The sequence below is a fragment of the Microtus ochrogaster genome, unplaced genomic scaffold, assembly GCF_000317375.1.
Source record: "Microtus ochrogaster isolate Prairie Vole_2 unplaced genomic scaffold, MicOch1.0 UNK1, whole genome shotgun sequence".
NCBI classification, from domain to species: Eukaryota; Metazoa; Chordata; class Mammalia; order Rodentia; family Cricetidae; genus Microtus; species Microtus ochrogaster.
In genome coordinates this window covers 32,268,704-32,280,758 of record NW_004949099.1, presented here as the reverse complement: position 1 = coordinate 32,280,758, position 12,055 = coordinate 32,268,704, and the positions used below count along the sequence as shown (strand labels likewise).

Below are 12,055 nucleotides of genomic sequence, written 5' to 3'. Positions count from 1 at the left end.
AGTGGTACAGCATTTGCCTAGCACACTTGAGGTTCTGTGTTTGATCTTCAGTATCTTTTTGTTTTGAGAGAGAAAGAAAGAAAGAAAGAAAGAAAGAAAGCGAGCTGGAGGGAGGGAGGGAGGGAGGGAGGGAGGGAGGAAGGAAGGGAAAAAGTTTCTCTGTGGATGAAGTTTAGTACCTACCGAACCATACCCAATTCTAGCTCCTAGAGCACTGTGGCCTTCAGTGGAGAAAGGGTAATGCCAAGGTCAAGTTCTAGGGGAACCCAGGCAAAGCAATGGTTATGACTTGCTGAGCACATACTCAGCATTGACACTGAGTTCTGTTCTTTTTAAAAACAATATGTCCTTTCTCTGAGAGGAAGATGTTTACAGTTGGGGAAACTGAGGCTCAGAGTAAATAGATTAGGAAGAGTCCAAAAGGGACCTGCAGACCCTCCCTCCCACAGAAGGAAAAGGAAGGGAACAAAGGGCAGGGCTCCCTAGGTGAAGCACAGACCTTTGCATTGTAAGACAGCCTGGCCTCAGACCTGCGCAGTTCCCTCTGGCTGTGCTCAGATTCTGAATACTGAGTTCATGTCTTAGGCTCATGTAGAGCTAAGTTTGGACCTTCCACACAAGTTCTCAATTCCAGCAGGTCCAGGACTTCCCTTTGATCTAGACACTGCTGTCTCTGGTCAGTTCCTGGGCGTGCACGAGGGAGGGCAACATATGAACTCAAGTACATAGGTGTCTATGCATAGGCACATGCATGAATGCATGCATATGTGTGTTTGGAGTTCACACAAGAGTCCACTCAAGATCTTCTGAGAAGAGAGAAATGTCCCCACCATGGTATCTGGACACTTGAGGGCACAAAGACTTGAGGGACAAACAAGAGTGAATTCTAGCATGGGTGCTTTAAATGGCTGGAGTTTACCGTGGTGTCAGTGAAGGAGGGGTAAGAGGGAGGCTGATTGGATGAGTGGACCAGATCTTGTTTTCCCTCTGCATTCTACTGGAAAACAGCCACAGGAACCTGTTTGTAGCCAAAAGCTACAAACCTTCCTCCCTCCTATTCAGGTCCCTTCCTTAGGCTCGGGACCAAGTGATAATTCCGGAAGTCAGGTGTATTGGCACCCTGTGACTGACTCCAGCTTTGTAAACCCAACGACCAGGGCTCTCAGGATGCCTCTCCACGGCTGGAAGGCTGGTGGTCTGGACACCCACCCACCCACCGGCACACAAGCTCTGAATAACATCTCAGCTGGCCTGCTCCCAAGCCAGTCTGTGTCTTGGCAGCTTCTGCTCCTGCCTGTGAGGGTGACTTCACTTTGACTTCATATCTGCAGAGTGATGTACAGATTGCTTATTCAGCCCTGAGCTCAGCCAAGCAGGAGGGTGGAGCTCCACATACTGCAGGAGAGGAACAGCTGAGCCCTCTCTGGGCGCAGGTTCTGGGACCTGTTTGTTCACTCCAAGATCCGACAAGAGTCTGTTTTCCTTTCCTTCCAATAGGTGCAAACCAGGCTTCAAACGGCAGCTGGGAGTGGGGAGAGCTTGGCTTTCCCCCACAGAGAGCTAGAGCCCACATCTGACCTTCCATTTCCCGTGTAGAAGCGCCCATACCAGGGGTAAATATACTTAGGCATAATTTCTTTGTGGGGGGAATTAGATTCTTCTGGCAAACTTCTGTTTCCATTCCCCCAACATGCACGCACCCCTGTACCAGCTGCCGTAGTCTGTCAGCTCACATCCAAAAAGCTCTTCTATTTGGTAAGAGCATACAGTTCCAAGAACTGTGTTAGACTACAGCAGTGGGTCTCTTTGAAAGGCGTGCCATTAGCCAGTTTCTTGATTCTATTGGTTGGACCGGTCCTGGGCATAACAAACAAGCCCAACAAGACCCCCCACCCTCTCCATCACAGGATATATATCACAGAAGCAGGCTCGCTGGCCCTCTTTCTCTTGGTCAGGCCTCCTCCCCTCTTCCTGCCTCTAGCCCTAGAAAAGGCTGCAGGCTCCAAACGCACTTCCCACTCCCGCCCCCCTGATAAATGGCGGAGGATGCTCTCGAGTCCAGAGACTGGAGGAACATCCGTCTAGTGTCTGGGTCTCTTTTGAGGGTATAGGTAACCAGTCGGCCCAGATCTTGAATCTTCTGTGTTGCTCTTTCTGGGAGGCGGGAAAGGACAAACGCAACAGCAAGCAGACGCGCAGGGTGAGAAAGTGGCTGTACCGGCAGATAATCATGAATTCAGACTGCCTATAGCGGACCAGCACCCGCACGTCAACCTAAACGCACCCAGTTCCAACCGGCCCTCAGTAAGAAAGGAAATCGCAGTTCCCGCAACAGTCGGGTGCCGCCCCACCTTGTCCCACGTAGTACCTGGAGCCCCGCCCCTACACACACCCGCACCCCCCTGGTCCCGCCCCTCCCGCTGCCCCTCCCTCTGCGCCCTGCCCTGCCCCAGTCGGCTCCCCGGGCGCAGCCAGCGCAGGTCTGCAACTGGAGCAGTACACGCAGCAGCGGAGAGCGGCTCCGAGTCCGCACCTGGGAGTCGAGCCCGGACGCAACGCGCCCGCAGTGCCCGCTGCGCCAGGGCTGGCATGGGGAGGCCCGGCTGAGCGCCGCACCCCACCGCCGAGACCCGCCCGCTCTTCAACAGCGGCCCTCGCCCGCACGGGCGATGGCGAAAGCGACGTCCGGCGCCCCACGGCTGGGGCTGAAGCTGTTTTTGCTGCTGCCGCTGCTGGGCGAAGGTGAGTCCTACGGGCGGCTGGGACGGTAGCGACCGGGGCGAAGTTAGTGCTGCGCACCGAATCGGGGAGCTGACGCGCGCAGGAGCGCACTGACATTGGCTGGTATAGGCCGGCTGCGCGCCCGGTGGCCTCCGGGCCTGGGAACCGGGTCTCTGCGGCTAGTGGCTGCTCCCGGAGCGCTCTGGCCGCCGGCTGGGCGGGGCTCCGGTCGGTGCGGGTCGCCGGACGAACGGCGTGGTGGGTGCTCCGCCAAAGCCGCAGCTGCGCACCCTAGGCTGGTCGCACCTCCAGCTGCGGCCGCGTGCCCGGGGGAAGCGGACAGATCTTGTCGTGGTTGGAGAGCAGCTGCGAGCGGACGGGGTTAGGCAGCCTTGGGAAGCCCGCTACTTGGGCCAGCGCTTGAAGGCTGCTGCTTCCAGGTCTTCCTTCCACGTTTCACTCCCGCACTTTCTGTAGCTTCTCTCTTCTATCTGAAGGGAGGCTCTTTGGTAAAGGGTATTTTTTCCCTTGTGTGTTTTTGCCGCCCTGGTCTTCAAAAACCGAAAAACCTGTGATTTTTGTCGTATCTTCCCCCTGGGGGTATGTCAAGGTCTGAGCCCTGCCCGGTTTTCAGCTGGAGCACCTGAAACTGTGGCTTTTGGGGGTGTAATAGAATCCAGGGCTGACATTTACCCAGTGCTTTGGGCCCGGCCACTCGGGAGTGGAGTGTGACGCTGTGCTCAGCATCATACACACATAGGAGTTCTTCATTAGGTGTGGCTTTATAGGCTGGTCACTGTTCTCATTCCAATACCCTGGCCAAACAAACCCTTAAGGATGCAGGATGCTAATCCTCGTGGCTGCACCTGTTACTGTCCTTCCAACCTACCCTAACTTGGTTCCCCCGCTCTGGAAAATACATACATACCAAGTTTCTCTCCGATATCAGAACAGATCCCATGCCACCGTTCTCTCCTTCCTTACAAAGGGCTTTTCTCTCTCCCTGTTTGCAGCCTTTGAAAACAGAAAAGGCCTTGACCATCTTGCCTCTAGTGCCATGTCCTTTAGAGACTGGAATTACAGACTAGCTCAGGGCTGTGTTTGTTGTCCTTTGAGCATCGTAGAGACGGATGCCGAGAGGGGAATGGGATGACTTTTATCATCCTTTGGGGTGGGGGGTATTGGAGAGTATGTTCCTAGGTCTTGGGGTGCTGGGTTGCAGTGCTGCAGAGGGCATGTATGCAGGAGGCTGCGTGACAAACAGGTTAACACTCTGGAGCTTCTCTGCGTCTTTGGATTTTAACTTTATAGTTTCAGGTGTGTATTCAGGAGTGAACTAGAAAGACATGAGCCAGGCAGCTTCCCCAAACTCTCCGAGCCCTGTGTTTTAGCAAGGTCTCCAGTCCAGTGCTTGCCGCAACCCAGCTCAAGGGTCTGGCCTGGGCATTTGGTGGGGGTATAAGGAGCTTTCTGCGTGAGACCCCTGGCCAATAGAATATTAGGTAGCACCAGATCGTGTATAGAATCCAGGGACTGAGAGCCACTGCCTTATATCCTTCCGTTTCTGATGGCCAAGAAACCATGATAGTGGTCCAGAGAGGGGAGCAGCGGCCTCATACCCAGGAAGAAGTAATTGGGCTTTTGGAGAAGTCCTGTAGCCTCGGCTCTGGAACAGCGGTTGTGACACCGATGATCTGCTCCAGACTGCCACCAGAGCTCGGGTGCGGTTTCTCAACGTGTTATAGGAAGCTGTTCAGCCTCCTGCGCCCTCTAGTGGTCACGGTGTCGATGTCGTAGTTGCTGGACCTGTGTCCCAGGGTTTGGAGTGGGTCTGTAGAGGAAAGGGAGGGAGCCTTGCTCAGCTCACACTTCTCCCTCATTTCAGGTCATCATCAAGACATGCCCCCACCCTTTCTCATGATCAAGAGACCAGTGGGCACACATGCACTCCCACAGCGTGGCATGGCTCCCTTCCTACAGTACTGTAACCCCCGCCCCCATCTTCTCATTGCTGTCGGGCCCAGTGTCCTAGAACTAGAGATGGCAACCTCCTTCTCTAAGTTGTTAGAATTTTCTGGATTTTTCCACTGCTCGGTACAGATACAACTTGACTGTATGGATGAGAATGCTAGATTGCAGCTTCTCGGCTCCCATACATATCCCAGAGAGCCTTGGTTCCCCCATCCCACCCCATGTCCCAGCTACCTGGCATCTTCCTTGGCATGGCATCTTGCTTAACATCTCTAGCTGTTAGGAACCAAAGGATCTGGCAGCATGTACTGGGAGGGTCCCTTTCTAGACAGTACTTCTGTAAGTGTGAGGGACCTGTGTGTGTATACACCAACAACCTTGTGATTAAGCCGCTGGTGTCAGGGACACACAGATTGTTTCCTTTTTTCCTCCATTCCCCTAGTGAGCCCAGGGGATCCCAGAGATTTGTCTTGATCCTCCCAGATCCAGGCTCAGCTGGGTCCTTCCTTGGCTCTTCCTCCAGCTGCTGAGTCCCTGTGCTCCTTCTCCCTGCTGGGCCAGCCAGGAAGCTCCTGAGGGTGGGGCCTGAGAACAAACAGAAAGTGGGGAAGTGACTGAGCCCTGCTCTAAGTTGCCTTTATTTTGTAGAATTGCTCTAGGAATGGGCTAAGTAAATACTTGTTTTCTTGGTGGTGTGAAGAAAATGGGATGCATTCACCTAATGGGGTGCTAATGGCCTTTTAGCCGGGGGAAGGGAAAACTAATTAAAAATTATGGTATCTGTTGAAATGGAGCCTGGGATAGGAAGGGAAAAGGGAAGCTGGAAGCTGCTACCTCCCTTGGGATCATCTCTGCAGCCTGGCGGAGGACTCTGCCGCTACAATTTCCGGCTAACCAGCAATAACTACCCTGGTTATCCTGTGGACAGGGCTGTGAGGGTTGTCATTTTTTCCCCATTTTACAGGTGAACAAACTGAGGCTCTCCCAATCTGTAGACTCTGGAACCCATCGAAAGCTAAGGACTCTCCAGCTCCTGGTCTCTTGTTGTTAGCAAATCTTATCTCTGGGCCAAGAGGGCTTGGTTCCAGGAGTAGCGATGGAGCGGAGCCTAGGAAAAGGGAGTGTCCCTGCCTGTCACATCATAGCAAGTCACTCATGTTTGACAGCAGGTACTCTAGAGAAAGACAAGATCTAGGGGTGACAAATGACACAGAGCACCACTCACAGACACAAGGCCTGAGCCCCTCTGGATCTGAGCAGAGTTCTAAGTGAGATGCTTGCTGCTCTTAACTGACAGTGGGAGTCGCATGGGCTAGGAATGAACACTAGGCCTGGCTCTCTCAGAGCTGTCCTGGAAAGGGAGCCTGTGTGCTCCAGGCATGGCTAGAAGACATGTTTGTGTGTAACCCGAGGGCTGGTGGGGACAAGGCACTCCAGGATTGTCCTCTGCGCAGTGTCTGCTCAGGCACCTGGTGCTCTAACCACGGTGCTGTGCTAGGGGAGGGGTGTAACTGTGTGCCATCATCCAGGTGGAATCCACGTCCCCCGGGGCACTAGGAAAGACTGACAGAGGAACACACACTGCATGCCCAGGAAGCGGAGGCGGAGTTGGCTGGGAGTCCAGCCTCCGCTCACTCTGTAGATGCGTGGCCGTGATTGCCCTGTGGAGGAGTGTGTTGTGTGTGTGGGGGGGGTGCTTCTGGGGTAAGGGCTGGGGTGTGCCTACTGCTGATCTCTTACCTCAGTCTTCCATCAATGCTCTGCCTTCCTCTTTTTCCTCCTTCCCCGCTATTTTTCCGTGTGAACGCCTTGATGGTACTAATCAAAAAGAGTCTTGAGTGTTGTTTTGCAAGGAGGAGCTATCAGCAAAAACCACACCTAGTAGTTTGGGAGAGAGAGAGAGGTGCAGTTCAGATAGAGGTGAGTAGTTGGCAGGAAGACAAGATAATGAGGATGCTGAGCAGTCCCTGCAGGGAGCAGCATTGACCGTGGATCACAGAGGAGGTGATGGTAGTGGGGCGGCCTCCTGTCTCTCTACTGTGTGAGGGCTGTCCTCTGTACTGTGCTATGAGGTGTTTTACCCTAGGAAGCTGTGGTGAAGTTGGTATAGTGGTCCCCATTCGTAACAACAGCAAGGGCTTTGTGACCTGTGATTGGGGGGGGGGGGCTGTGCCACCTGCAGTGGGGCTCCAGTTTCTCTGAGAGGACAGAGATCCTTTTCTGACAGGGGTTCCAGGACGCCAAAGAGCTCTTGTGGACTGTGCCTGCTTCCTCCCTCTTGGTTTCCTCAGCTCTTCCTTCCCTTCTCGCCCACTTCCCTGTTTTCTGCGGTGGAGAGGCCCTGAGCAAGCCTCATAGCCACGTGATGTATTATAGGGGGCTTCAGGGACCATTCCCACCCTCAGGCTGAGACTGGGAATCTGTCCCGACATCTACTGACTATTGGGTGGAGTACCGTTGTACTCCGGCAGCTCCTTCCAGGCACGCTGGTGCCCCTTAGAAGGCTTCCTGGTGAGACCTGAAGGGCTGCTTCTGAGGCACCACCTGGGCTCTGAGGAGAGCAGGTGGCCAGCCACAAGCAAACACTTCAAACACTTCTGTTTGCTTTTGCCTCACAGGCAGCTCCACTCAGCGGAGCAGCCCAGATGCTACTGCAAGTTAACTGTACCTGAACAGGTGTGTGCCTGCCTAGTGAGCAGACGGTGTAGTGTAGCCTCCGTCTCTACAGCAAGAGGTGCCTGTGGCCTGGATCGTAGCAGACGGAGCCCTTCTTTAAAACCCAGGGGTATCAGATGCCCCTCATGGTGGTCCCAGGTCTTCCCTCCTCTGTGGCCTGGGGTGCTGGTGTCTGAATTCTTCCGAGCTGTCTGAGGGGCAGTGCGACCCCAGAGCAGGAGATGAGGGAAGCTGGTCAGTGTTCACTGAAAGTGATTCCACTTCCTCACGTGGTCCTTGACATTTTCACATTTGAATTCCAGGGGGAAAAAGGAGGGGAGCAATTTTTAATTATCTTGAAAATGAAGAAACCAGAGAATGCTGGGAGTGCCAGGACCTGAATTGGGGTGAGAGTAGAGTTATGGTGGACACGATGAGTGGTGGAGTCACTGAGTTTCTTGGACATTTTTGTCAGTGTGACAGGAAAGATGGGGACAGATTCTGGGTGACTCAGGGCCTTTGTCTTCTCCAGTCTTTCTTTATGGCCCTCTACCCTTACCTGGGGCATCTACTGCATTGTGAAGTCAGGAATCCATTTCTGCCCACCAGCGATCCATGCAGCAAATGATGCAGGGAACCACCGCCCTCACAGGAAGGATGGCCTTAAAGTGCTTTAGCACCTTGGGATGTGCTTGCCCTGGTGAGTGCCCTGCCTGGCTTGTGACTCAGGTCGTCCCTGCAAGTTGATCCAACAGGTCCACACCTGAAGAGCCCTCAAAAGTCTGGACTGAGCAACATTGCCAATGTTTGCTTCCCTTGCCACCCCAGCCTGTACCTGCAGTTCTGGGTAACAGACTCCCAGCTTCATCTCCATGACTTAACATGGGTGCCCTACCTGTGTGACAGCTGGCATGCCCTCCACATCCAGGAATGCTCTCTCCCAAAAGAAGCTGCACCCCAGAGCCTGTGCCCTGGGACATAGGCACAGAAAGATCCAGAAGTTGGCGGAGCCAGGTTTGGAAGGGCCTTGTGTCGCTTTGCCTGTGTTGTGAATGTCAGAAATGTCAGAATCACAACACAGCACCCATTGCAGTGCTGGGTAGCCTGAGAGTTAGAAGTGGGCCAAACCCAGGCTGTGGTGTACACATTCTAGTGGTAAGGGGTCTCCAGACTTCCGACCCTTTCTGTTGTGATCACCACCGTGACGAAAAGCAGTGTGGTAAGCAAGGGGTTAATTTTTGTCTCACAGCTTACAGTTCATCATGAAGGGAAGTCAGGGCAGGAAGTGGAGCAGAGACCATGGAAGGATGCTGCTCACTGCCTTGTTTGCCACGGCTCAGCTTGCCTTTCTATATACAAACCAGGACCGTCTCTCCAGAGATGGCACTGCCCACTGTGCAATGGGCCCGCATCAATCAAGGAAATTCCCTCACAGACTCGCCTACAGGCCAATCCCATGGTGGCATTTTCTTAATTGGGTTTTTCTCTTCCCAGATGACTCTATCTTGTGCCAAGTTGACAAGGAAACAAACAAAACTAGCTAGCCTGGAACCGATAACTGGCCTCTCCAAGTGGGCCCCTCTGCCCATTTTCCTGGATGGTGCAGCAGGGGCCTATTCTGGGCCCTGTAGCTGAGGGTGAAGGAGGTGACAGTTTACCGAAACTGTTTCTTAAAAAACCTTTTAAATGAAACAGACATAGCGCAAGGGTAACTTTTGAAGGGGCTAGTGCAGTGGCACTGCCCAGTGTCCCAGTGTCCCTCTGGTCCATCACACCCTCATTATCCCCAGAAGATAATGTATTACCATATATGCATTAAACAGTTGTTCACATTCTTCATGCCTGCTTCTATCTCCAGATCTGCTTGTTCTGGGCAGGCCAGGTAAATGGTTCAGCGTTTATGGTAGTTTGTATGTTCATCTTCATTGTAGCTTGTGTCAGTATGCCATTCTTTAAGGGTGAGTAATAAACCTCTTTTGTTTGGATAGCCAGCCACACTTTCGTTGTCCTGGGGAGGTGTGTTTTCCTTTGTGTGAACAGTGTTTATAAGAAAGTCCTCTGGACTGCTTCTTTGTTTTTAAGACTTGTTTTCAGTTCCTAGGAGTGAAGTTGCTTCAGGCTTTGGTGTTTGGACATTGAGCAGCTGCTGAGCTGCCCTTCCCAGAGGCAGGGTCGTTCTCAGCCACTGTATGGAAAGGCTGCATTCCACCCACATCCTCTCCGCCACTTGCCAGTCCCTGCTGTTGTTGGCTAGTCCCTAGTTGTTGTTGGCAAGTCAGCCCCCCCTGTTTGCTAGTTCCTGCTGCTGTTTGAATAGTCTAGCCTTCCCAGTGGGCTCAGAGTGGGATTTCATTGTGCCTTTGGCTTGAGTTTCTCTAAAGACTAGACAAGCTGCTGTTTGCACACTCATTGGCTGATTGTGCATATTATTAGACGAGAGTCTCTTTAATTTTTCTCTGACAATCTGGTACATGTATATAGTGCATTTTGTCTTGACTGAGAAGCAACTTCATCCGGTAGCATCTTGGCTAGTTCTGAGACATCTCCTGAGAAGACAAAGATGCCCTTGGATGGACCTTGAATCTCCGCGGTCCACTGGGTGTCTGAGTTTCTCAGGAAGCCATGACTTTTGCGCTGCATTGAGCACAAATGTTCCAGAAATGATGGCATTACAGCTAGTGCAGGAGAAACAGATACCCTGGAACCTCCCTGTAAGGGGAGGATGCTGGAAAGCAGAGACCCACCCCACACCCAACCAGGGAACTGGCTGCCTGGGAAGCCAGGGCTGCCCTCTCACTCTGCCTCTATCTAGACTAAAAATAACTGGGCAGATTGGTCTAAGTTGATTACGGTAATTGCTGCTGTGATGTCATGCTGCCGGCCAGAGCTGTGTTGCAGGGATCACAGCCTGTGCGGAGGCAGTGGCCTCTCTTCTGCATCCCCGCTCAGGGTTTATGACCAAAACCAACAAGGTCCAGGTACCAGTGATGGGCCTTCAGCAATGGCTCCCCTGTCATACCAGAGACCCCAGGATTCCAGAGCGTTTGACCCTGGGTCCTTCGAAGCCAGAAACCAATCCTGTGTGGTCCCATGCTTCTATCCCCTTCTCCCCACTATCTTCGAAAGTGGAAGCTTGGAACTTCTTTATCTGTCTCCCCCTTCCCAAGAAGAGGCCCATTGCTTCTAAGCTCCAGAGATCAAAGTGGCCTCTTGCTGCACCTTGGTCAGGACACATTGAACTGCCCCTGACTTTCCAGCCTCAAGGGGCATCCACCTTTTTGAATTGGGAAGACATGGGTGTATCTCCCCGGTAGCATTTTCAGCCTGCTACTGGAGGCATGTGAGTGGAGGTAGGCATGTGAGTGGAGGGCCCCTTGGCCTGGATCTCTGTGACCTGATTTCTCAAAAGCACTATATGAACAGCTGTCACTGAACAGAGGAGCCTGGGCCAGTCCGGCTAAGTCCTAAATGACTCTGGATGGCCTGGGGCCATTTTCTGTCTTGGTTTATTGCTCAGCGAGATGGGAATCCTAACATGCATTAGGCATTTTGATGTGCTTCAAACAGCACTATGGAAATGTCGTCGATGAACACTGAAGGTGACGCAGGGCATTAGGATGGAGTGTTTAAAAGGAGCTTGAGGTATGTGGGGTGGCCATTCAACATGTGGCCATGTCCTCAGTCAGGCTGCTCTGCCAGGTATGTGGGGACAGCTGCACAGTCCAGAGTCTTCAGGGTCAAAGCTGATAGTGTCGTGGCCCAGTGGCACCAGCAATAGTTAAGGCCACAAAGTACTAGAGAGCCCTGGAGCTAAAGGGGCCTGGTCTCCCACACACGGTCATCTATAGACCACTTGGGTGGCCAGGCCTTGCCTGCCCTAGGAAAGAAATTAATTGTAACCTAATTGGCAGTTTCCTTTGTATAAAAGCCGGAAGAAACTGCCAGCAAGACCCCACGATTAGGTCAGTAGCAGCTGGGAAATCATATTTGGGTGGGAGCATCCTTCATCTCAGTGAGGCCAGTGCAGCTGGTCTGGGTGGGTATGGAAATGCAGGTGGTAGCTGCAGTGCTGACTGGATAAAGCCTGGTGCCCGAGTTTCTTGGAGAAGAAGGCTGGGTCTGTATGTAGAAGGCAGCTCTGGGGTCTGGCTATCCCAATGACCAATTAAACCCTAACCCCAGCAGTGTAGTAGATCCCTCCCCTCCTGCAGCAGAGAACCTTATGATGAGGGGGAGGCTTTGGAGGGCTGAGCCCTGGGGGCAGAACTACCATGATAAAGAGAGATGCTATGCTGCAGCACCAGTTCAGGATGGGCAGGTGAGGACCATACCTGGGTATGCGCAGGGAGTGCAGAGCCTCCCAAGCCAGCAGCAGCCCCACCCCGTACCAGGTCTGTTCTGTCCAGCTGCTACCAGCCACCCTGCTCTGGAAGCCTAGTAAGACAGGTGTCTACAGAGATAGTGCACGCCGAGTCTTTTGCTTTATACTAGGGGTCCAGACTTGAAGGGATGGTGTGTGTGTGAACTCAGAAGACAGGTCTGGAGGGGATGCTAATAGTTGTGGGGAAGATGGAAATGACAGCTATGATTGTGCAAGTGGTTCTGGTGCTGATGGGAGATAATGGAGATAGATAGAGCTCTGGGGTGGAAATAGAGGTGTGGGGATGGAGATGATGGAGATAGAGGTCTGGGGATGGAGATGATGGAG

The 12,055-nt window shown here is 53.0% G+C and overlaps 1 protein-coding gene across 1 annotated transcript in view; it reads left to right on the top strand.

Moving 5' to 3' along the window:
* Positions 1-2,447: 2,447 nt before the first annotated feature.
* The window catches only part of Ret (ret proto-oncogene), a 42,815-nt gene continuing 33,207 nt past the window's right edge, over positions 2,448-12,055 (top strand). The window contains exon 1 of the mRNA XM_005365086.2: positions 2,448-2,742. Within this exon, the coding sequence (XP_005365143.1) occupies positions 2,670-2,742 (73 nt within the window). The 5' untranslated portion in view covers positions 2,448-2,669. The remainder of the gene's footprint in view (positions 2,743-12,055) is intronic.